Source organism: Ambystoma mexicanum, chromosome 12, assembly GCF_040938575.1.
Source record: "Ambystoma mexicanum isolate Mex_15411 chromosome 12, UKY_AmexF1_1, whole genome shotgun sequence".
In the NCBI taxonomy this organism is placed as follows: domain Eukaryota; kingdom Metazoa; phylum Chordata; class Amphibia; order Caudata; family Ambystomatidae; genus Ambystoma; species Ambystoma mexicanum.
This window is the reverse complement of record NC_090936.1, coordinates 600,763,022-600,789,965: the sequence shown is the minus strand read 5'-3', so window position 1 is coordinate 600,789,965 and position 26,944 is coordinate 600,763,022. Positions and strand designations below refer to the sequence as shown.

At 48.0% G+C, this 26,944-nt stretch overlaps 1 protein-coding gene across 2 annotated transcripts in view; it reads left to right on the top strand.

The window, feature by feature from the left end:
• The window catches only part of TNKS1BP1 (tankyrase 1 binding protein 1), a 557,727-nt gene that overhangs the window by 332,588 nt on the left and 198,195 nt on the right, over nt 1–26,944 (top strand). For both annotated transcript variants that reach the window (XR_011281831.1, XM_069628996.1), the window contains exon 5: nt 20,798–22,702. Coding sequence is in view for 1 of the 2 variants with exons in the window: in XM_069628996.1 (XP_069485097.1) it covers nt 20,798–22,702 (1,905 nt within the window). In the remaining variant the exon portion in view is untranslated. The remainder of the gene's footprint in view (nt 1–20,797; nt 22,703–26,944) is intronic.

Below are 26,944 nucleotides of genomic sequence, written 5' to 3'. Positions count from 1 at the left end.
CTCAGGGTCTGTGTACCCCTCAATAAAGGATAGCACCCATATGGGGGGTGCAGAAGAAATTCCTGCACCCTCCCTTTTTTTGTCCTTCCCCTACAATTACAACATAATGGCCCTTTCCGCTTTTTTCATACATCCTCCATAATAGATGATGTTTAAGCACTTTTCTAAATTCGAGCCCTTGTGGTTTGTAGTTAAAAAGGTATGCAGGTTCTCCAATATCCCTGTATCATAGGATCCCTCAGAAGGCCTAGAATTGATCATGTTCCCCTTACTCTCCCACAACCATTCCCTATAATATTTAAATATTTTCGCATTATAGCCAGGCAACACATGTCACAAATGATTGAACAGTCTCTCCATACTCCAATCCAATTTATCAAAAAAAAGCTTCACAAAAAATCTGATACTAAGCCGAACCTGTGGCATGACAAAATGTTCACACAAGAGCTCCCTTTTTACCCTTACCCAATTCCTTAGTCTGACTTCACACTCATTCACCATACTCGCCTATACCACAATTACAGCACTTCACTATTTACTTCAATTGTACTTCTCACTCATACACAGAAGACAGCATTTTAGCAAAAACTCTTGCCGCCCAATATTTCCGAGATATCCCCTCCACTCAAGCATAAGAGGGGTGCAATGCTTTCCACTACAGCACCGCTGCTCTCACTCTCTCTTCTTTTACTAGTTTGGCCTTCTCTACTACAAGATCGTCTTTTCTTGACTACAAGAAGTTTCCCTTCACTTCTTCGACTAACCAAGAAAATGGAGGTCTGGTGCACCGCCCACAACGGATAATACAAAAGAATGTCAATGACTTCTTCAGAAAGTATCAACGGTTGGATTTACCCTAAAATACTGCCCCACCTTCAAATGGACAAGCAAACTAAAGGGTATCAGGGTAAGCATTGCACTGGGCGTGCGGGGAAGATACCCCCCTCACACCTCTAAAATAAAAAATCTAGGTACAAAATATATACAAAGGACTTACAACACAAAACAGTTCAATCACTATAAATCCACTTTCCTAAACCCAGCAACCTCAACTAACTTTACACCCGCACTCCAAGTCTACCCTTAGCCCCAAAAAACAAAAACAAAACCAACTCCTTAAGCCAATGTCGCGGAATGCCTGGGCTCCTAGCTGGCTCGCCAAATTGTAGGGGTGGACCTTTAATCACCTTAACCCAAGACAGGCCAAACACTTAAGAAACGAGTACATGGTTGTACATAAAACAAGTTAATTGTACAAAAGATCTGGGGAGCCGTCAGATGGCATTATAGCACCAAACAAACCCAAATCTCAACAATACAACATCAGTTGGCAGTTTGTATACTTTTTACAACAATTTAAAACACCCCAGATACATTTATTACCCCCCACACCTCAAATATGATTGTTCAAAACCTCATCAAAGAAATCCCATATTTCCCCAATTCTTGCATTTTCGTTGGTCAGGCTTATCTTGTGTAAAAAAACGAACTCACTTTTTAAGACAAGAACAGTCACCCTATGATACTTGGCTTGAGAGCAGCCCTAACATTCCTATGCCAAATCAACACTCTCTACACAGGGCCTCAAAGCCTATCCTGAACCTGCCCTGTCCCACCATTCACAGGAATGTGAGACTTGGCTCCCACACCACCTCTAAGAAAACTACACACCACAAGCCCCCCAAGATGCTCCCTCAGCCATCTCCACACCACCACCACACACCATTCTTTTACCAACACCTCCGAGCCCACTCAAACCTCCAAGCCCTTCCCATCGCAGCTCCCCATATCAAAAGGGCCCTCATCAATGCCAGGTCCTTAATCGCACATGCCCTTGATATAGCGGATCTCATCTCCTCCAACAAACTAGACTTCTTAGCAGTCACAGAAACGTGGGTACATCCAGCAGCAGGACCCTCTCTCATGCTAGCTGTTCCAGAACGCTTCTCCATCATCACAACAGACAGAACCCCCAGCAGAGGTGGAGGTGTTGCCATCATAGCCAAAAACTCTCTTGGCATCAGAGAATACGATAATCGCCCCTTCCTATCTGGCGAACTCCTATCTGTTAAACTCCCCCTCTCACATGCGCATGCTCTTCTCATCCACATTCTCTATAGACCACCAGACCCCATCTCCTCCGTCGAGGAAGACATCACCCACCTCTTCACCCAGAATATCAAACCCAGCTCCCAAATCATGCTTTTGGGCGATCTTAATCTAGGCCTCCACGACAATTTAGACACAAATGCCACTGCTCTAGAAAATGCTATCACAGAGCTGGGCTTCTCACTGCACATCCCAGATCCTACACACTGCAAAGGCAGAACCCTAGATTGGGTAGCAGACCGAAATTGCACTACAGAAATCCTCTCAAACTCCCTGTGCACTTGGTCAGATCACAATGTCATATCCTTTGACATCCAGGATTTCAGGCAACCTTCACATAAGGATCAACAAACCCAACCAGCCTTAACCATAACCAATCGCCTAATCATGTTAGAGAGGATACTCCCCTTAATTCAACCCATCACTAAACAACCTAAGTACAATGACATAGACCCATCCAAACTCGTTGACTCCCATAATCAGAACCCACTCTCTGCCCTCGACCAACTAGCCCCACTCATACTTAGGAAAGCCAAGTCCCATGCTCATCTTAACAATTGGTTCACCCCGAGCAGAAAGTACTATGTAAAACCAAAAGAATTGCCAAAGCTACTTGGAATAAAAACCTGTCGGCTCAGAGCAAGGAAAATTTCAATATTGCCTCCATTGCCTACAAAAGAGTCATTTGATAACATAATCTCTAATGCTAAATCTAGTACCAAGGAACTCTTCACTATCCTGAAAGAATTGAAATCTCCCACATCCCCACCAGACTCGTGTTAAAAAGACGCCCTTTGGTGTGCCAACATCCAAAAGGCCCTTGTAGATAAAATTGCTTCATTACAAGCAGAAATCGAAGCAAAAAGAATCTGTCTTGCTTCCCCTACCAAACCCAGTGTCCCGGAAGCTACCTCGACCACTCACAGCACCCGCAATTGCAAGGTTCCCAAATCAGATCACCCCAGTCACCCCTAAAGAAGTAGAAACCATCATTGCAAGCCTTAAAACTTCCCAATGCCAAGGCGACATCTTCCCTGCCACAATCATAAAGGAAGGAGACAAAGTATTTGCTCCCTTGATCACCTCCTTTATCAACTCCTCATTTACCTCATGCACGGTCCCTAAAAACCTCAAAGATGCCCGGGTTATGCCTCTCCTTAAAAAGCCCAATTTGGACACTAGCATCCCCACCAATTACAGGCCGATCACAACAGGGCCCTTTCTTCTGAAGATATTAGATAAAGCTGCTTATATCCAGATTCAAAACCACCTTGAAGCCAACAATCTACTAGGCCTCCGGCACTCCGGGTCCAGACCCCGACACATAACGGAGATGGCCCTCCTAGACTTAAAATTCCAAATGGATGAGGCTAGGGACAAGGTAAAACCGGCAATGCTCCTCCTACTTGACTTATCGGCAGCGTTCGATTTAGTCGCTCAAAATATATTTAACACTCATTTTACCACAGCTGCTTCCTTCTCCCCCAAAGCTGCAGCCTGGGTCAACTCATTTCTTTCCGACAGAACTATGAGAGTGTTCTCTCCAGTTGCTTGCGCAGAACCCTCCCCAATCACCTGTGGAGTTCCACAGGGCTCCTGTGTCCCCCCCACCCTGTATAATATCTTCACAAAGCTTTTGTTTGACCACCTAGACAACCTCTGCGTATTTTACACCAATTATACGGATGATACTCAAATCCTCATTACCCTCTCAGGTACTTACCACTCAGACTCTCTACTCCTGAATATCTACAGCAAAATCCAAGCCTGGATGGCCAAGCATCATTTGTGTTTAAATGCAAGACTGAGCTTTTGTGCATCGGCTCTAAACAGAGACTTAACAAGCTAGGTCCCATATACTCCTCCTTCAGCATTGATGTGAACAACATGAAAGTCAACAAGGACACCAAAAAAACTCTAGGATTCTATTTGGACTCCTCCCTACCACTCCACAGACAAGAGTACACAACAGCTTCCTCGACTCTACACTGTCAAACCTATAAATGCATGCAGACCTTTTTTGTCCTCCTTCAGTTGCATCACCTTTGCAAGGGCCCTTATGTTCTCCAAATTGGATTACTGCAACACATTATACTTAGGCACCAGTCAGAGAAACTTACAAAAACTTCAAGTGTTTCAACAATGCCCTCAGAGCAGCCCTAAACATCCCCTGCTCCAAACACATTTCACAAACCCGACGGAACACTAATTGGCTCCCTATACTAGACAGGATCAACTTCAGAACCTTAATGATCACGCACAAGTGCTTTAACAGCGCAGCCCCCAAGTACCTAGCCAACTATGTCCAGTGCCTTAACATCCGTAAATTCAAAGTGGCCAAAGCGGGCAGATCCAGCTTCCCAGTGCTGACAGCCAAGATGTGGAATGCCTTGCCCCCTAACATAAGGACAATACCTTAACTCCCATCATTCCAGTCCAAGGTAAAACCATGGCTCTTCTCCCAGTCCAACTAATGACACACGTATCTGCCCTGGGTGACACTCCTCCGCTGTATTCATCATAGCAACTTTATTGCCAGTTCCTCTTATAACCCCTATTGTACACCCTATCCTATTCATGTATTGCTCCTCAGGCAGCCACTGTTTGACTTCTGTCTCAGTAATTTGTCAGTTGTTCCTGTAACCTCTCCTGTATGTCACGTCTTAGCTTCCATTGCATGCCTGTTTTCCTCTTGTAACCATTGCTGTACACACTGCCCTTGTAACCCATTGTCAAACCTCAAACAGTCAAACTATAATCATTGTTGTAAACCTAAGCGTAAGCGCCCAGATACCTTCGGATTTGGCGTTCTATATAAGCAAATAAACTGAACTAAACTAATCAAGCACTCCCCTGTAGGAGTTTGTGTTTGTGTTGCATTTGCAGTTTTAATATTACATCTTCCTTCATGATTCATATAGATTTGTGACACTATCCCAGTGTTGCTGTCATCCCCCTCCTGCCATCAGTATGGTGTGAGAAACATGAATCCTTCACAATAAAGGGGACCCTCCTTGACCACCCCGACATTGTCATGAGGTTGAGCAGGATTACTCCTGTTGGGAGTGTTTACACAAGCATTTATTCTGGGGTTCTGCAACCTGTGGCTCTCCAGATGTTTTGGACTACGACTCCAATGATTCCTCACCATTGACTGTTTGCTTCGGCAGATGCGATTTGTAGTCTAAATTATCTGGAGAGCCAAAGGATGCAGACCCCTGAGAAGTGGTTAGCTGTATTTGGATCATGTCCTCTCCCCAACCGCTTTCACAGCACTTCACTCTCTAAATGCCCAGCAACCCTGACAACCCTCGGGGATTGGCTCTGCCTCTATGGAGGTCCCTTGCTTAACCCGTTGTCATTTGCATGGCAGGTTGAGTGTGGAAACCTGATTGGTTACTCTTCTGCGAACCTCGGATGTCCTGCTGCTCTCTTTGCCCATCCTTTCCTTCCCACAGGACCGGGATCTGACCCGTCAAGTTGACTCCTTTCTGTCTTTGTTCTCCAGCTTGCGCATGTGCATGAAGGAATGATCACGGCTAAGATAGGCACTCTGCAATATCGCCCAATCTTTACAGCTATAGAATTGAAAGTGCAGAGCAAAGGGCTTCATATTTTGCGTTTCACTTCACAGCTTCTAGACATTTGACTTGTGCGCTTGCTAAACCCATATCCGGCATTTCTACTAATTTTCTAGGACATGTAGTGGATTATTCCAGTGTCCCCTACGCAGGGGAGTCCACAATACTTCATGAAAAAGCTTCAAAGTTCACTTTGCTGCTTAAAGAGCTCCACTGGCTCTCAGTAGAAAGTCATTCAGTTTTAAGGTCTTCTGCTTAGTGCACAAAGCATTTTGTGTCTTGTATCCACTCGTTCTCTCTTCGCAACTAATCTATTACCAGTCAAATAAACTTTTGAGATCTATAATTAATTTTGGTCAAGGAGCGAGTTGGGGTTCACTACCCACAGTAGAGACTGCGTTGTCAACAGATTTCTTTGCATCACAGAAGTCCCTTAAGAGGACAGGACAATGTAAATGCTTCCTATTGTAAGTCAGATGATCCTCCCCACACCACCCCTGGACCTAACATTGCTTAGTGGGTGGTGGCACCTGGCCCACTCTTCACCCCAAGAGGAAGATGGGTACTTGGTTGCGCTCCCGCAAGATGACAGATATACTTAAACATTACCCACCTGAAACTAAGCTTAGGCTTTGTGGCACCACATCGCTGCACCCCTCATAAAACCCCTAGCTGGAAGAAATTGGATCTTGACCTCTGCCTCCAACAATTGTCCAAAGCCTTGGAATCTCGATGCCATTCATCTCGCGCTCGACCCACGGGTAAAAGCCATCTTGAGGAGCTGCGTCTTTCTCCTCCGTGATCTGACGGATCATGACCTACCTGACCAGCACACACAGAGCCATGGCAGTGATCGCTCCAGCACCCCCAAGGATAGACTATGTCCACAGCCTCTAACTGGGGATCCTGGAATACTTGCTGAACAGGGTTTAAAGAGTCCAAAACAGGGGGATGCAAGTCTTTACTTCGTCTGCATTCAGTTCGCCATACATTCACTTTTGTCACACTTACCTCTTCGAAGCTTTACTTCTATTTTTCACTTCTTCCAACGTTCACTTTGTCATTACAGGGGAAAACCTCATGTACCCCCTTGTATAACCCATATTCTCCCCCCCCCAACCCCTTCTTGACCCCAACCTTAGAGCTGATCTTATCATATTCACTGACACCCTGACAATGTGAAAATGATGACGAAGTAAAGGTAAGAAGAAGTAAATGCACGAGGAAGTTGATGCCTGACGGCATGGAGGTAGAAGGGGTAAGATTTGAAGATATGTTTAGGTGAAGTAAAGGGAGAGGGGGCGGCTAAGAAACATGGAAGCTAAACTGAGACTTCAAAGAAACAAGCCATCACCTCAGCCCTCTGAGCATGACACTAGCTCCTGATCCGGTGCATTGTCTCCGGTGCATTTCACAGCATGGGCCCAGAATTCACTACAACAAAATGAGTTCCCCAGAAACGCTTCGATTCCGCAGTGCTGCCCTGCTAACTGTGCCAAGCTCCATGGAACCTCCTTCTTCGCCTTTCAATCAACTAGAATCTGAAATGTGATGCGCAGCCCTCTGCACAGAGGAAAGACACCTGACCCTCAAGCTGTCGCCAAGCATCATGCCATTCAACTAACACTAACATAAGAACAGGCTGCAGTTCTCAGGTAACAGACGCCCGCTCTTGGTAGCCTTGGTATTATCCGTGCACAGAATTAAACGAGCTGGCACACCTTCACACACAGATAGGACTTGGTGAGCTCAGACTTAATCCCGTCTCATACTCGAAGAAGAATTGGACATTCTCCTGCATGTGCCCTGGGTCAGCACACAGATGCCAGCCAAGAGGTTCTGGAGACAGGATTCATTGCGGTTGATCTCTCCTAAACTGGAACAGCAAGAACTAGGCAACAACAGTGGGCCAACATGACTGAACATAAAGAACCCCTCTCACTTTCCCTCTAACGAAATCGCATCTTCATCTCTCTTCACTTTACACTATTCAAACATTCAACCCTCACACATGCCAGGAACTGTCTACACACACAACTCACTAGCTGAGCGTACACCAAGGCTCGCTCCTCTAGCACTATCACAACCCTCCACACCAGTGCTTAGTGGGTCCCTGCAGCACTCTTTGCAGCTAATCAACCTCTGGCGCTCTCTTATGGATGAAACGCTCACTCAAGGATCTCTCAACGAATACCTGCATAGAATCACACAGGCAATCAAGACCAGCTAATACCTGCATAGAATCACACAGGCAATCAAGCCCAAATAATACCTGCATAGAATCACACAGGCAATCAAGACCAGCTAATACCTGCATAGAATCACACAGGCAATCAAGACCAGCTAATACCTGCATAGAATCACACAGGCAATCAAGCCGAACTAATACATGCATAGAATCACACAGGCAATCAAGACCAGCTAATACATGCATAGAATCACACAGGCAATCAAGCCCAACTCATACATGCATAGAATCACACAGGCAGTCAAGACCAGCTAATACATGCATAGAATCACAAAGGCAGTCAAGCCCAAATAATACCTGCATAGAATCACACAGGCAATCAAGACCAGCTAATACCTGCATAGAATCACACAGGCAATCAAGACCAGCTAATACCTGCGTAGAATCACACAGGCAATCAAGCCCAACTAATACATGCATAGAATCACACAGGCAATCAAGACCAGCTAGTACATGCATAGAATCACACAGGCAATCAAGCCCAACTCATACATGCATAGAATCACACAGGCAGTCAAGACCAGCTAATACATGCATAGAATCACACAGACAATCAAGATGCTGGCACGGCAAACATCAAAATCGGAGGATTTGAATCTGCCTTTTCTTTGTTGCATTAACAACCCCGGCAGATCTTTTCCTGCAGGGCTACACACAGCATGGCCCCCAAACTGGCAGAAGTCAATCAATAAATCTGGTTCCTAATCCAATGAAATCACTAGAGGGCATTAATAGAATACAATCTCAAAACACAGACGCACACAGTCACTCTAATCACACACACCGAATGCGACCAAGAAGGGCACATTTATTGACTTGCTTCCAGCAACACACGTAAACACGCTTCTCGCAATTACCATAATCGAGGGGCACCACTACCAGGATGTCTGCAGAGCCACCCTGGATGAATCCTCCAAATGCCCATTGGGGGCTCCACCGACTGCGCCCATTCACACCCTGCACTCCAATACACAGTACACATACTAATGAAGCCACCCACACATGCCAATTGCACACCCCTCCCAAGAGACCTCAAACATCAGAATGCTACACCTCTCCAACTTCTATACCACAGCCCCCACCAACTCATCCTCACACAACGGGCACACGAGGCCCTGTGCTAAAGCTACAGGCGTGCACACCTGTGTATGAGTAAGCCTCGCGGCGATACCCTTACGAGTGCTTTAAGTGGCACTACAAATCGAGCCGGGGCTCATCGAGGGGGCGTGGCCTAACAGCGGGGGGCCTTGATGGCCAGTTAGGCCACGCCCCCTTGAGGAGCACTGGCTCAATGGGCTACTGGCACCCCTGCCAGGCAGCCTTTTGTAGAGATTATCACCCTCTCCCCTTTGGGGGAGAGGGTGCTGATCTCTGCATTTCTATTCTATAGGCTTGCCTGGCAGGGGACAGCGCCTCTCCTATTCAGCCTTAATGGTGGCGCTGCCCCTCGCCAGCTGGGGAGGGGCAGCGTCACCATCAAGGCTGAAAGGGTGAGGCCACTGGAAGCAGAGGCCTTTTTCCTAAAGACTGAAACTCACGCGAATCCGCGGGAGTTTCAGTATTTAGAAAGCAAGGCCTCTGCTTTCAGCGGCCTCACGTTTTCTCCATAATGGTGGCGCCGGCCCACGTCCATCACTGGATTAAAGGGATGCCTCGTAGGTGCGGCGCCACCATTATGGCTGAAAGGCATTTTTTCTGAAGCCTGAAGCTCTCGCACACGAGCGAGAGCTTCAGGCTGTAGAAAAAAATGTCTTTTCGTGTAGATGCCGGGGCTGCCAGGGGAGATTAGTGGGCCCCGGCAGGGCCCCGCCTCAAAACGAAATTTCGGAGCCTGCCGGGGCCCAGCCCCGGCAGGCCCCGGCCCACTTAAAGCCCTGCCCTTACCAGTAACCCTGCAGCCCCTTTCCCCATCCTCCAGGGCGAAAGCAAGGCAGGTTCTAGGATGTGCGAGGCCCTGCCTGGCAAAAGACCAGTGAGGGCCCCTAAATTACAAATATATCGATCGATATTGTGGAAGGGACTATAGGGAAAATAACATCACAAGGGGTGAGCTCAATCTTTGATACTCTAGAGTACCACAGGGAATAACGTTATGACAATAGAATTATAAGAGACAAAAAAACTTTGACTTGCGCATTTGACTGGTCACTAATATTATAAACGGAGGAACAGAGATATCCTTTTAAACTATGATTGAGTTTTTTTTTCAAATGTGATTACTATAAACTATATCACCTGTAAGGACTCACTCAATTTTGGCAGATAAGGTACAATAAGAAAACTTGATTTGCTAACCCCACGTTACCACTCCTAATTCGGTTATCCGGGTGGCAGTAACTGAAAATGAACATGGCAGTATTTCTATGGGAATTATTGGCATACTCGTAATGATCATTTCCTCCCATCCCAGATTTAGTTTTACATCAATGTTCAAAGCTTTCCGAAAAGTTATTCCGAAAGCCACACTAGTAGTATGTGGTCAGTAAAGCTGAATGGCAATGCACCAAACCACATGGTGAACCAACCTGAAAATAAAAAAGTTGGATTCCCTATGAAAGTGCAGAAGAGCACAATTGAGAATGCGTATCTGCAAAATGATTACAAGGCAATCAAGCAAAGATACTCGATTAAAAATGTATCTGTCAGTCTCCACACTAGAATTCAAGGAAAGGACGCAAGTATGTATTACAATTACCTACCTACACTGGTGTACCATGAGTAACGTTTTGAGAAATTGACAAATTTGTGAAAACCCCCACGTCTACATATTATTTAGAATGATTGGTGTGGCGTGTATAGACCCCTGCAATAGTATATACCTTAACATGCAAGACAATGATGGCAAAATAGCTCAGTGGGTTGAGACCCTGCTGCAGTTATGTCTGTTCTGTGTTTGTAAACAGTGGACGCTGTCATCTCTTATGCTATCGGGTTATTTATCATGATTTGCAGGGCCTCTTGACACCATGGCTGGCGGAAGGCATGGCCAGTCTGTGCGGTCGCCCAGTGCCTCGCTCTCCTGGGGGCCACCCGCTCTCTGGAACTGGCCTCCGTTCCAAGTCAGGTGCCGCCAACATCCCACAGAAAAGGTCATGTCAGTGAGCTGCCACACCCACCGTCTGCAGGGTGACGTTATCCGGGTTTTGTGCTGCACACACGTGATCACTATTGAAAGTGTCCCAGCGCGACCTACTTCAAAACGTTAACGCACAAAAGGTTTTTCATCGTCACTGGAGACACCGAATCTCATTTTACCGGGCGGGAGGGGGGGGGGGGGCTGAAGTCAACTGAGCTGTGCACACCCACCCTTCCTATCTGCCGGCAATGAACACTCTCACTGTAGTTACCGTACCTTTTTTTTCTCCTACTAGGAGAAATATACTAAATGTCTAATACAGGCTTACTATCAAGCAAGCAGCTGGTTATCATTGTACTACAATAAATCAGGTCATTGGTTATAATGTTGCATCAACTCACAAGACATAGGTGCTGGACTGGTTTCATTTTTTCCAGCATTTTCTGTATGCCGCCTCTAAGGGACTTGGTAGAGGCACAGAAACTGTGTACTACGGTCCCTTGCTCATTTCCACCCCAATACTCCTAGTAGCAGTGCTTCAGTTGGGGGTTGGGGGGCGTGTTTGCCAGGGCTCGCGTTGGTTGAGCACGTACTTCGGGTCTACTGTGCGTTAAGGAATGGACGATGGGAACAAACCCATTTAAATTGACATATATTTAATGTGTAACAAGACGAGGAACACTTTGGAATACCTGTATCAAATTAGCTCAGATTTGAAAAAGGCTCTGCCGAGCCGAAACACGTGTTATCTACAAGGGCACTTTATTGATTTACAGTAATTAAAGCACAAAACTTATAATTGAAAAACTGGCACAGAGTCCTGGAGTCTTCTTTTTGTTTCACCAATTAATCAATGGGTTAGGCTTGATACCGTTGCACTCCAGTGAATTGCGACTATCTACATACATAATCACCATCAGAAAAACGTATGGATTTTGAATTCAATTGTCTATCATTGGAGGAATCGGGTATTATAAGGAGTCGCTGACCAGACCAGCTTTACCCAAGGCCAAACAATTTCTTTGATTACCAATACTAGGTGAGTCTCAGAGTCAAGGGGGGCACTCTGTGTCCAATGAGCAAAGGGCTGAGGAGGAAAGAGGCATGTAAGCATCAGAGAGAGCAGAGTCTGAGGGTTTCTTCAGGTTTGCAGGAAAGTAACAGTTAGTGTGAGATCCCAATGGGCTGTTCACCCCAATGGGACTCGGGGTGCCTTGAAGCGGGGCTCAAGTAACCTCTTAACTGCAGCCCTCCAAGAACAAAAGAACAACACAGCGAAACCAAGGTAAGTACCTAGGCATGGGACAGTACCTTTTTAAATGAAGAACTTGGTGAAGCAGGACGTACCCATGGTGAGGCGACAGTTGTCTCCGGTTCGGGTTCCATGGCAGCTGAAGAAGGAACTTTGGAGGGAACAGGCGGATGCACTCGAGAAGTTGGACGCCCAGCACTGGATTTTTGCATCACTGGTGCGTTGCAGCCCATCACAAGCTTCGAGTCAGCAACGGTTATCGTTCGGTAGACTTTGCTTTCGGTCCACGACTCAGCTAAGGGGACGTTTAGAAGCGGTAAAGAGTCATTTCAGGCCCCAAAGGATGCCCACAAGGTTCCAGCTGAAACCACGCTTCACACGACGCTACACTGCAAAAGGGCACAGGTCCCAGGGTCTTGGGAGTTTGCAGCCCAGGAGGGTTGAAGCTCTTCGTGGGATGGTGCAAAATGCAGGTGGTCTTGAGACCGGTTAGGCTCACCAGTCCTCGCCTTTTATGCAAGAAAACTGGCTGAGCCCACCAATAACAAAACCAGTCTTTCATGCAAATGTGGCGGGGTGGCTGTCCAAAGGGGACAGACAGCCAGCCTCCCAGTACAAATGTTCCAGGCAGGCACACTGCAGGACAACACCCAGGGGAGTTTTGGTTACCTTACACACTTCCTGTCCTTTCAAGCACTCAGAGAGCCTTGGTGGGCTTTCAAAGGCAAGCCTGTCAAAAACCGAAGACCCATCAAGACCTCCCCCACACAGGCAAGCAGAAGAAGGCTCACGTAAGAACAAGTCATCATGAACAGGGTTTAGAAAAGTACAGCCACCATTTTAGGCAAATGTTGACCCCCGAGTCCCCTACCACTGCTGCGAAGACAACCTGCGGTAAAAGTCCACAAAAAGTCGTGCAAAAAGGTACACTGCCACCAGCCTGTCGGATGAACTTGTAACCATAACTAAAAGTTACTTCAACAGTGAGAAAAGGGAGACCATGTTTCCCCTCAGCGCTCCACTTAAGGTGGGGTGTGCTGATCCCACAACATAAACTATGTGAGGGGGGAAAAAGGGTGTCTCCGTGCCCTGGTAACATGTGTTAACACAGGTAAAGTAAAAGGAAAAGCTCCAGGGGCTTCCAGCAACACTGCAAAGAAAGTGCTGTGTGCTGCAATAATGTAGATGCCAGAAAATATGGAGGAAAGCAGAGCTCCATTCAAATGTACCCAAAAGAGGTAGAAAGGGGTACACACGTACAGAATAAAAGAATGAGTCAGTGTGAAAAAAGGTTCCCACTCACTCATGAGACTCTGTCCAAAAATCAAATAATCCAGCAAAAATGCCAGGGGCTCACAAAGTAGGGATAATTAAACTCACAAAGGAAAATCTATGCAACAGACGGGCACCACATTGCAGTTGACGTTGTTCGCTTCTTCTGCCTTGAAACATGGCAGAGAGGAAGAAAACCTCTACCATGTCTGTTTGTTTATTTATTTATAACGCACACCAAACCCAAGGGTATTAGGGCACAGAAGAAGGAAAAGAGGATTATTCAGTTTAGGTTACATTACTCTGCGTTACAAAACAAAATAATAATAAACAGTGCTGGCCTATGTCATACAAATGAACAACATGGTAGCAGGGAACATCAAGCAACAGTTCTATACAATATATACAATTCTATGCAGTAGTGGACAGTGTTGGGCAGTGTGGTGGAGGGTCAAATGTCATGTGCCTTAATCCATTGGATGAGGTTAGATCTGAAGCGTGGGTAGGGCATGTCTTCTCTTAAAGAGGGTGGGAGTGAGTTCCAATTTTGGGTGGCTTTGACCGGGAAGCTACTACCACCCGTCTTTATACGTTTGAATCTAGGCACTTGAAGTAGGTTAGTGTTAGCAGTCCTGGAAGGGCGGTTAGTGGATTGTCTCCGGAATCTGGAAGTAAGGTACTGAGGGGCGGCCATAGGTAGGCATTTATGAGTTAGGGAGGCTGATTTAAGGAGAATTGTATCTTTAGTGGAGAGCCAGTTGTTGGATCTTCTAAAGTCAGATATGTGGGCTTTCTTGGAAATGTTGAGGGCTGCTCTCAAAGCATTATTTTGTAAGATCTGGATCTTATTGGTAATGTATTTGTTGCAGCCTATGTATAGGGTGTTGCTATAGTCCAGTTTCGATAATACAAAGGCTCTTGCTAGAGTAATGCAGTTATTAGGTGTAAGGAAAGGCCTAGCTGCTCTAATTAGCTTGCACGTGTAAGCGGTGGCCGAGTCCATGGAGTTTACTTGTTTTTTGAAGGTGAGAGTAGAGTCAAGGTAGAAGCCAAGAATTTTCACTTCCTTGGCTACTGGGATATTGTTGTTGTCTATGGTGAAGTTAGAATATAGATGGCCTAATTTATTGAGATTAGCCGTGGTGCCCAGAATAAGGAGTTCCGTTTTGTCCTCATTCAGGCATAGTCCATGAGAGGCCATCCATGCCTGGATGATGAGATATACTCTGTTCACAAATGCCAAATCCTTGTCGTAAACTCCCGTCAACGGGATGAGCATCTGTGTATCATCTGCATAATTAGTGTAGGTAATACCCAGGCCATCTAGATCATCAAAAAGGGGCTTTGTGAAGATGTTGTACAGAGTGGGCAAAACACATGAGCCCTGAGGCACACCACAAGTGATAGGAATAGGGTCTGCGGCTGCTGAAGGTCTGGGTTTTTGCCAGGAACCGATTAAGAAATCCCAAAACCGGGTTTAGTGCCACTTTTCCTGCCCGGGTGAACACTTTTCACGCCCCAGTTTCCTCCTTCCACTCCCTGGCCGCTCTCCTCGATTGAGAGGAGTGTGCCTATGAACACACCCCACCCCCCTCCCGCAACAGGCCAGTGACATAGAAATAGGACTACCATTTTATCTGAGTCATGTTTGTGTTTACTGTACTTCTATGTCTATTGCCTTTTTTTTAAAAAGCTGGTTACCCTATGCTAGGTAGCAGCGGTTTGGTGAACCTTTCCTTGATGCAGTGCCACAATCAGCGGATGGAAGGCAGTAGATCACGTTGCCAGAAAGTATTCTTCCATTGCGGGAATTGTGTGCTTGCTGGCCTGTGTGCTTTATAAATGGCCCCGATTTATTTGTACACCTGGGGGTACGGGTATGAGTCCAGGCAGTTGATGCCTATGGGCGATCTGCGCAAGTACCATCTGACCTACTGCACTGGGAAAATTCTACAACAAGGGCACTTGTGGTGCTGTTGTGTGTGATCTGAGAGGGTGAGGCTCTAGGACATTGTGCTGCACTGTTCCCATATCAGAACCCACCTTTGTCGCCAGTTGCTGAAGCGGCTGCAGGTCCCTAGCTTGCAGGCGGGCTGCGTTGCAATGAAGCACAGAGAAATGTAGAGGCGCACGCCACATTACATTTCAACTGACCTCTCTGCCTGGAAGAGGGAGAGGTTTTCTTTATTTTGGGGTGTACCAATGTGATGAGTCATAATGGAGGGGAAGGCCCACATGAAAGGGGCATCTCCGTCACCATACATGGGACCAAGTAGTGAATTCAGTAATCAGAACCTGAACATGATACGATTGAAACCACTTGAGAACTAACCTTAACTCACAACAAAGGAAATACAGGAAAATGGGGCTGAGCAATTGACCAATTATAAGTCAGCAGATAAATCCAATAGAATCCAAAGAGAGGAAATATCGGTGCGTCAAGCTTGGAGAAGATGAACAAATGAGCAGTTTCAATGGCATGGACCAAGGGAACCTTGGAGCGGAGAAGACAATCAGTGTGAGAATTATGGGAAGAGCTAAATGAGGCTCAGTAATTCTCTCAAACATTGGAGACTTCTAAGAGGAGAGAGATGAGACAATGGTCAAAAAGAATTAGTCCAAGAAGGAACTTTCTTCATTAATGCAATGATGGTAGCAGATTTAAATGCCTGTTGGGAATATCCTTGAGGTGGGCGAAGATCAGATAATAATAGTTCTTGGATGGGAAGGATCTCTAAAAGAGGCTGTGGGAGAAATTATATGAACCAATCCTGCATCAGCTATGTGTGAAGGAGTCTGGCACTTTAAAAATGAGCACTCCTTACGAGGCCATCGCTTTAGGCACACTAATGTTGATAAATGTTCGATCAGCAACTCTCCCCAGAATAAAGAGTTGAATTCCCCATTGGCTCGTGTCTGCAGGGCAATACTAATCCAAGAGAATGTTAGAGCTAATGAACAGCTCTCCACACTTCCATTTTGAGTAGCAAAACGTTTTGAAACCAACTCTTATTGTGGTCTAATGGCAGGAATGAAAAGCCATCTTTTCAGGACTAATCTTCAGCAAAAACAATAGCCCGCAAAGATTTTGGGCAAATGGCCTGTGGGAACTCTGGGATGTAGACTTGGTCCCATCGGACAGGATTGTCTGCGTACTCTGGAGCAATAGGTATCCTGAGTCTCCTCTGGTAGGTCCCGCCTTCCCAGGGCTATTAACAGCAGCTGACAAATGTTCATCCCAAACCGAGAGACGCGAGTAATGGAAGACAGACAGGAATTCTGCCAGAGAAGAAGGCAGAGGTGAGGAAATGCGGTACTTTTCTGCTTCATCATAACACTAAAAGGCGCAGTGGAACAACTGCACAACCACATGATGCTGTCCTGGGAGAGGACTTTTAAGTTGTAATCTGGTATTCTCTTGGAACTGGAAGTACACAGCATCCATCTTGTATTGGTGGCATATGCCCACTTACCTCAAACATCACACAGAGGGTGGTATCAGCACAACCCATCCCCTCAGTGAGACCAGTATCTCTATTCCCATCCCCAAGGTAGCAACCTTAGTGCTGGAACACCGGTCACGATGTGGAAGGGCTATCATGTGGGCCCACAGACTGCCCTGGGGACCAGATAAAGACCTGACGGCTTCACATTGGATTAGTGGAGAGACCATGGACTAACATTCCAAGACGCGTGCAATTCTGTAAGCTGTTCTACAGTGGAGTGGGACCCACAGGGCACTTACTGCTACTGTGGGTAATGGTATTAAACTGGTCTTAAACAGCCGCAAGTTCCTTGGCCCCTCCGCTCCACCCCTATATTGGGACAATGCCTGGGGTGTCTTGTGAAAGATGGTGACAGGGCAATGAAAGACTTGAAAGGCCCATCTCCCCCTATGGTGCTTGCCTGTACCAACAGTCCTGTTTATATACAATAGGGGACTTCACGATTGTGAACCAGAGACATTGGGTCACCTAATGCACGTAAATCATTTAATTATCCCCACTGTACGAGAACCTCAAGAATCTATACTGTATGCAGCAGATAGCTCAGTGCCTCTGCCAACATCTCGGTGGGTTACCTGGGCAGACATGGGGCACCAAGGTCTTCATGGTAATGTTATGGGTAAGGTGAAGTGCACACAATACACAAGAAACCTCTGTCCACTCTAATTTGGACAGAAACACTTTATTTCTATTTCTGTCTTTAGAAAATATTTGATTATGGTACCATTGTTTATATATCGTGGCTAGCCATTCTTTCAATTTTCCTGTTCAGAAAATGTGACAACTAGGCATATTTTCTACTCTAGTCCTGTCACCCCTTTGTTGTATAAGCAATGCATGTTCCCAGCGCTCCAGATAAGATTTCAAAGTGGGAGTACTTTACTTCTGATTTTTTAAAGTTGGACGTTAAATGCATTTTTAGGGGGGTAAAAAGGTAAGCACCATTCCAATGGCAATATTTTGTAAGTGGGCAAAAATGCTTTCACTGCAAACCAGAAATGTTTTTGCAATAAATATTTCTTTGCACCTAGTTAGTCGCACACATAAAAAGATACATGTGTATCCCTTCATCAGGGGGCCTACTAGAGGTAGTTTCTTCCTATGGCACTACTGTGCTACTGGTGCAAACATAGCATACAGCTGTGTGGGTGCAATTAGTGGGACAAGCTCCTATGTGATATGATATCATAGGTTATTTATAACGCGCTTAATACCCAGAGGTTTCTAAGTGCGGACCCTGGGATCGAACCTGTGTTGCTCCGTGTCGTCTTGTTCCAAGGCGAGCACCTTGCCCCCAAGCTATCCTCCCGTGTCTGTTTACTATTTTGGGGAGTATTTTTACTCCCTATTTTACTTATTTGCTAACATTTGCTCATTCTTGAGGAGCAAAAGTGGTTGATACGCCCCTTATCTGCAGGGCTGCGTTCCTGTTCATTCTCCAGTGCCCAAAAGCCTTTCTGGATGAATAGGTGCTCCATTTAAAAAAAAAAAAAAAATGTCTTTACATATGAATTGGATTCAGTTGTTATGGACTTTGAGAACGCTATAAACTAGCGCCTATATGCCTCTGGGTTAAGTATGCATTCTAAATGTACAAATAAATAAAATAAATTAATATAAAGAGTTTCTGGTTCAAAAACTCAAGAGTTTTGAAGAGACTTTGTAGTATTTACATTGAGAATACTAGGAGGGGCTCCTGGGCGCCAGTGGCTTGGGGTTAATCTGATTCATATTACCTCCTGTGATTAAGGGCTAAGGTCACAAGCCACCGCTGGATAGTACAGGCCCACCCCATCAATTACAAAAGAATAACAAAGAGGAAGTGACTCTCCTGGGCCTGATATTTGCGGTAGGTAGCTCAAACTAGAACTCGCTGATTATTTCTTTTTTTACATGATCAATTCATTCATTCGCGTGTGTGAGAATGCTTTTGTCTCTGTTTGTGCCACACATTTGGGGTAATTATGAGTTGGGCGTTAACGGCTCATTACGAATCTGCTCGCAGGAACCCGCTAAGGGCGCCTGCTTTTACCAGGCGCCCTTAGCGGGTCCCGCAATGAGACCGATGAGTTATTAACGGGCCCGTTGTTAGCCCCCTCCCCATTCCCATTGAGCCTTATGGGGGCTCGAATGGGAATGGGGATGTACCGGGTCCGGGTTCCTTGAATGAGGAATTACTGGGTCCTCCAAGGTTGGAATGGCCCAGTAATTCCCGGACCCGGTAGCCGGTAAGGGGGTAGCCATGCCGCTAATGGCGGCATTGTCTACCTCCAAACCTGTAATGACCCCCATTGTGCGAAGAGGCAAGCCTCCTCATGAAAATCCATCCCAGGGTTAAACCTAGGTTACCCCCATGCTTACACACTTGCCAAAACTTCTAGTCCAGGGTAGAAACAAAAACCACAGTCTGTCTCCTTAAACATCCAATATGCTGCCTGCTTTGATGTCCGCTCTATAATCGTAGCCAAGACTAAGCCCATGCTGTGCCCTAGGTATTAGCATACTTGATCGAAAAACATTTGACTTTTTTAATCGTTTTTTTTTCATTCAAATTAAATAAATTTATGGGGAGGGATAAGAGTGGGGGAAGTGGAGGCGGGGGTGGTTGGTCTCCCCCCAACCCCCTGCATTTTCAACAAAAAAAGACCCAAAAAATGAGGTCAAATTGGAAAAGCTCAAATATTTTCGATCAAGTAGACCTAAACCATGCCCTGATCAGATGGAATGTAGGTCTTGTCAAATGCCACATGGTAGTCCCCAGTCCAGGTGTCTGCAGCCCGAGGTGATCCAGAGGTTTTGGACTGTGACTCCAAGGATCTTGCTACTTTGACTATGCTGGCTAGGGCTGATTGGGAGTTTCTGTCAATCACATGTACAGATCCAAAGCTTGCAGACCCATGCCCTTCTCAATCTGGGTCAGCCATGTGGGTTTCACTGCCAGAGCTGTGGTGATGCTTTGCTCTCCTCAATGTTAGTAAAGTAAACCATACCATATCTTATCCTACACAAAACAAACAGCATGTTACTCGTACTACACAGAATAAACACTCTCACTTCTACTCCTGCACCAAACACACTCATACCTTGATTGAGTCCTAGACAGAACAAACCCACTAACCTTTTTGTACTAGAAAGAACAACAATTTCTCTCTCTGCCTTAGATGACCACACTGGAGAGGACTAGAAACCTCAATTGAGGGGGCCAATCACCACACATGGTTCAGTCTTAGTTACCCATAAAGGAAAGAGATAACTAGGTCTAAAGGTGATTGCTCTTGTGTGCACCAGGAAACCAAATCAGAGGCGCATTTTCAAGTTCATCAGAGACCAACTGGCATTCTTTCATCTTCATGTACCCCACCCCAATAGTAGGGTCAATTGCTGCGGCCGACTCTAACAAGAACTAGGCAATGGTGCGGGGCTGACATTGATGTAGAAATTGCAAAATCATTCTCGGGGGAATGGTCTCTTCAGGGATGATGTGGGGGTCTTGCATGCATTTTTCCAAATTGTAAGGATGCTTTGACTTGCTCCAGAATGCAGTGGTTGTTGACTTTACTTTGACTGTAGAAGGGTATGACTTCCCCAGGCAATCGAGTGGTATGGGCCTTCATAAAACCGCCGCCATGTTGTCAGCGTGGTCTCCTAGGTGCATCAGGACTAGCTTTGCGACAGGGTGTTGAGTGCAGCCATGCTCCCTCTTTGCCATCTTTCTCTGTCTCTCATACACCCGCCTCTCCTTTGTTTTCCCAGGTGCCAGACCATCTAAAGAGCGCTGCCTCCAGCACTGTGGTGCCCGAGGATCCTGTCTCCAAGGAGCTGGATCTCCCATCCTCAAGCCCATGGAACCGGACTGCTGAGACCTCTACACCTTCACTTGGCCCCCAGAGTGCCTTTGCTTCTATGCCTGCCATCAAAACCTATGAAAGAAACCCTTCAGCCCAACATATGAGCAGCCCTCCCCAGACCAAGGGGATTAAGTATCTGCCAGGAAGGCTGCCTTCAGAGCAAGTCAGTCTTGAGTCTAATTTACCAGTGAGTGTGCCACCCCTTGAGTCAGCAGAGCTGGCCTCGAAGGATCATAGCAGTGTCAGTCTGGAGAAGGAGCTTAGCTCCAGCCTTCTTCTGGGTGGGGTTCCTCTGGGGCCTGCCGAAAGTATGCAGATCTCTGAGCAGTCCAGCAGACCTATAGTAGAGAATCGTGTAGATCCTTCTGTCTACAGTGAAGCTAGTGTGGACAGGGAGCTAGTCTCTAGTCTGCTTTTGGGAGGAGCACCTCTCAGCCTTTCACCAAGTCCCCCGGCCTCAAAGATAATCACCCCTAGAGAAGCAGAAGGGGTCGGATCTGGCCCTCTCCCGAAGGTGGAGAATTCCACTGAGGATGGCCACTCCTCAAGCGAGGATGTCATCCAAACCAAAACTTCCTGTCTGATGGATATTCGTGATGCCCCCACAAATGCGGAGCATTCCCTAGGTGGGGCGGATTGGAGTCTGTCTGAATCTTTTGAGTGGAGCTCACCATCTAGGAGCTCTGAGTGGGCAATGAGGAGAGAACATTTACCAGCAGGTTCCAGCCATGAGGAACCCAATGCCCAACGCCCATTGAGCGATGGAGCAAGTGTACCAGGCCCTTACAAAGATTATTCCTTGTTGGGTGGACTAGGGCAGGAATTAAAGTTGTCTAGTGAGCCAGGCACAGATAGAAGTTTGGAACCTGCTACCATAGGAGGGAGAACAGAAATTGACCTATCCAAAACATCTGTGACTGCTGTTACAGATCTTCTTGACTTTTCCCACCCTGAAGTTAGCATTCAGAAGCATCCAGGGGAAGTTTCAGTCGAGGACAACTCGAGTGAAATAGAATATCCAAGGTGGGAGCGGAGGAAGTATTCTGGAGACACTGCAGGGTCATCTGCTCCTGAGACAACAGAGGGGGGTGAGGCCAGCTCAGGGACTAGCAGAGATATGTGGAGGGGGGGAGATGGCTATGAGGGAAGGGTCTCTGCAGGATTAGTGGGAGAAGGGCTGGGTTCTGGCGGACTGGGTTTTCGCATGCTAGCTGCTGAAGGGTCCTTTGAGCAGCCACAGGAGGAACAAGGTTTTCTAGAATCGAGAGTCCATGTGTTGCATGCAAATGAGGTGTTCGAGGCCCACAGTGGGAATACTGGGTTGTTCCAGGTAGAATCAGAGCCTAGTATTGGCCGGTCGGTGTCAGAGATGGTCGATGCGCGGGGGCTGTTGGAACCACTAAGGCCTGTCCTGCTCTCTGACCCAGCAGCCGAGCCATGTGTCCTGTACCACGGGCACGCCCCTGTGGAACATGCCGTGCCCAGCTGGGAGGATGACACCTGCTTGGCTGTGCTGGAGGCCAGAGGGGAGCAACCCCAGGAAGTGCCCCACTTTGGGAATGATGGAGAGGATCCATCTTGTGGGATAAAATCCCTTGATAGGTTTGAAGCACAAAATTCTGAAGCCATGCAGGGACAAACCTTTGAGGTCCGTGACTTTGACCCCATGCAGGGCTCCCAGGGGGCGGAAAAAGCACCGGGGGCCAAGACGTCAGACTCGCATTGGTTGGAGGAGCTACTGTCGCCAACGCCTGCGATTGAGGACCTGAAGCAGGAGTCTGAAGAAACCTCAGGGATCAAGGACTCTGAGGTAAGAGCTTATTTCCTTGTGTGGTATTCGGTCCGAGCAGGGACAGACAGAAATGTGATCCCTTATGGAATATTGGGGATAGACTGGGGTCTGCCAGAACAGAGGTCAAATCTGATCTTATACTCTGCTTAGGATAGTGCGAGGAGGTGCGCTGCCAGCACTCAGACACCTTATAGTACATTGGAGACATGGCAGAGTTGAAATCATATGCCTACTTTTGTGGCAAGGCAGTTGCTATCTGAAATCTGATGTAAAATCTGATTTTGTGTAGTTGCGGGAAGGGTTAAGACTACTGGAACCGTTGTCAGGGCAACAGGGTAGGGCCACTGCAGGATATTGAATTCTGTCTCAAGACGGGGCCCTGGACCACAGCAAGATTCCACTCCTTTCCTGACTACAGGCACGGGGGTTGGGGTGATGGTGAAAGGGCTGGGGGCATTATTCGCCACTCCTCTCCAGAGTAGGTTGGCCAACTGTCCCACATTTTGCAGGATCATCCCGTATTTGGGGACACTGTCCCGCAGTTTGCAGAGTGGCTGTGCGGGACGCACGTTGTCCCGACTTGCTTTGTTCCCTGGAGTGTGACTCTCGGGAGACAGCAAGTCGGGAAAACCTGCATCCAGCACAGCCACTCTGCAAACTGAAGTGGTCATCTACACACCACGGCGCTGCCGCCTACTGCTGCCTGCAGTTTTCTTTCTCTGGGTGGCTCCACGGCCCGGCTCCTTTTGTCTTGCTGCTAACGCTCTGACACCTGTCTTCATTCCAATGCTAAAGCTTTGTTCCTGGGGTCGTGATGGTCATGTTTCCAGTTAAAATACGTGATCATCACCTCCCAAGTACAAACCATTTGCATTGCAATAAATCCAGGTGTTAAGAGCCATTAACACATTGTTTAAATTAAAATAGGGCGGGCAAAACGTGAATGATGCTGTGACATCATCATCGCCTTGTGAGCAAGTGTCCCTCAAAAGGATCTCAAAAATGTGGCCACCCTACTCCAGAGAAGCTTCATCCTCTGCCACAGTAGGGCTGAACCTTCAATGCCTGAGGCTCTGAAACACAAAAAGCAGCACACGGAAACATTAACACCCCGCAAATCACTGCAGAATGTTGGTAGAGGGAATCCTTTTGTTAAAACCCATCTTCCACGGAAGAGTAAAACATCTGTTTTGCGTGATGTCCAAAAGTACATAATGACTGGCATCCTGTTGTAATGAGTGGCCCAATGTTGAGGGCGTGTGTGTCCCCAGCGTTTCTGTGCGAGGAAGCGTCATGACATCGTCATGACGCTCCTCTAATAAAAGGGGTTCTGCTGGCACGTTAGTCAGTGCAGCAGAGCTCCAGGAAGTGGCAACTCGTGTATGTGTTTCCTTGGTTTGGTGTTAGTTGACGTGTGATAACGGCCCTGCTCTGCTGCCCCGGCCTGCGTGCCCCCAGAGCCGGGGCCGCCTCCAGCTGGGTGCCACCAGCCTTGGTGGTCCATCCGGTGATACGGGTGCTTTGCAGGGTGTCCCCTGCCTGTGTGGGCGCTGCGTGACTGCAGCATAGGTGTAGAGCGGGGTGCCCATAGCCAGCTACGTGGCCCACCCTGGTGACCTGCGGTAGGCCGCCGCATTGGCGACAAGGAGGTCTTGCACCGCAAACTTCGATGTGCGGCCTCCCAGAGTTGTTTTTGTTCCTTTCTCCTTCTCTGGTGGAGCGGGCGGGGAAAGGACCGACGTACAGTCGGGGCCCGTGGCCATGTGAGGCGAGGAGGTGGCGTCGGTCATGAGGCGTGTGGCCCAGGGACCTGTTGCTGTGCACCGGCACAGGTCGCCTGGTGCCCGCAGCGGAGGAAGGACCGTCACCCTGAACAAAGGGCGGTGGGCGTGGCCCACGCATACCAGGGCCCGGCTGTGAAAGATTAAGGAATGGCGGCGTGAGCTACGGGTCGTGGTATGCCTAGCCCCAGGACAAAGGAAGGGGCGGTGCAAACCTCTGCAAGGATCCCGAGTGTATCGGGACAGCGGGGGTCAGCCCTGGAAGGGGCGGACATTTTTTAAGGCCCGGGCCGCATGGTGAAAAATACGTTTAAACACAATTCTCCTCAGACCGGTGATCAGCCCAGGAAAGGGCGTTGCCTCAACTGCTCGACCCCAGGGACAAAGACAAGGAGTGTGGCCTATGAATCCGGGCCGCGGCGGTGAATCGAAATGTACTTACAAAACAGCCGGCCCTGGCTGCGAGGCTGAAAAGGGAGCCCATGAAGTACGGGCCAACAGGAAAGCAAGGAGAATTGCATTTTGTCCTCTTATCTTCCCTTCCATTCTACAACGGCGAGAAAAGAGTGAGGAGGAAGGTCCTCCCCTGGAGAGCACTGCAGGGCCCAGGTGCCCGGTGCTCTGGGGGCATAGGGTGTCATCAACCTCTCCAAGTTTTACACTTTTGGCCCCAGACTTTCCCGAGGGTAGCGGCTCCCCGAGGAGTGCTTGTGCGCCCTCTGGGACGTGGGTTCAGCAGGGTCAAGGGACAGTGGTATCCCCTTCACCAACCAATCATCAGCAGAGTGTAGCGGCTCCTCTGGGAGTGCTTGTGCACCCTCAAGAACTTCCACCCAGTCCAGTCAGCCCAAGGGCTCATCAGCAGTGAGCACAGACTGTGTCACACCCTATAACCATCATGGGGGATGAAGAGAGTGAGATGGTGTGTCGGCAGGGTGATCAGCTCGCGCCTCTCTATGCATTCGATGTCATGGGTGCACCTGCCAGCCTAGGGCCCCGGTGGACGGTGTGGGTGCAGAACCTGGAGCTGTATTTCGAGGCGGTGGAAGTCAAGGATAGAGCAAAATGCCCAACTCTCCTGTACTCCGCCGGACTCGCCGCCCAGAAGCTGTTTAGGAGCCTACGGCCCAGCGACCAGTCCTATGCCGCAGCCATCGAGGTCCTGAATGAGTACTTAAGGCCCATGGTCAACAGGGACTATGAACAGTTCAGGATGAGGTGTGCAAGGCAAGAGGAAGGGAAGAGCCTCTATGCATTTCATGGGAAGATGCGTGGCATTGCGCAGTCTTGTGTGCTGGGCAACTTCGAGGAGGACGAGATCAGGGCGCAGATCATCTACGGCTACAGTTCATCCAAGCTGCGCAAGCAAGTCCTGAGGGACCCAGCGCTAACCCTTCAACGCATATTAGAACTCGGCCATGCCCAGGAGTTGGCAGAGGTGCGGGCCTCGGCCATGGACTCATCCAGACAACACCTCAAGCTGGAGGCCCCCATGCAACAGGTCCAGTTGATGGAGGTGTCAGCCGTCGGCAAGTGGCAAGGTGGTAGGCCGATGAGGAGAGGTGACTGGCCACGGAGAGACCCTGGTGCCACCATATGCCATCAGTGCGGGTGGGATCTTCCACATCCGCAAGACTGCCCAGCCAAGGGACACATCTGTGGGAGGTGCGGGAAGGCAGATCACTTTGCACGGGTGTGCCTCGCCCCAACGCCGGCCAGTATAGTGGGAACACCAGTGGGGAGTGGGTCGAAGGAGAGTGCGGGGAGGAAGACCCCCAGAGTGGCCGCAGTCCAAGTTAAATGTTAAAGGTATTTGTACCCCGCACCGTCACCAACGGAGTTGGTCCCCAGGCGCTCTGGCGGATCTGTAAATGAGAAGGTGGGATGGGTTAAGTGGCTGAGGATCAAAGGAGGGAGTGGTATGACTTTGCCGAAGAAGAAAATGAGGAAAACGTATTCTTCTTGTCCTGCAGCAGCCGCAGCAGCCAGTTCGATCCGAGCATCTTTTGATTCCTAGAGCACGCTGTCAGGGCCCCCCCCTTGTGGTGTGAGGAATGGAAAACACCTGTTAGGGTGCAGTGTTTAAATAGATTTTTAGGTGTGCCAGGACTGGAATGCACCATATGTTTAGACCCTCCTTTGGGTCACCGTTTGTAGTGTGTTGTGTTTTTTTTAAATTATAATAAAAGCGGGATGTTACGAGTGGCCCAATGTTGAAGGCGTGTGTGTCCCCAGCGTTTCTGTGCAAGGAAGTGTCATGACATCGTCATGACGCTCCTCTAATAAAAGGGGCTCTGCTGGGACGTTAGAGTGAGTGCAGCAGAGCCCCAGGAAGCGGCAACTCGTGTCTGTTTCCTTGGTTTGGTGTTAGTTGCCGTGTGATCACAACCCTGATATGTGGCTCCGGCCTGGGTGCCCCCAGAGCTGAGGCCGCCTCCAGCTGGGTTCCCCCAGCATTGGTGATCCGGGGCGCTTTGCT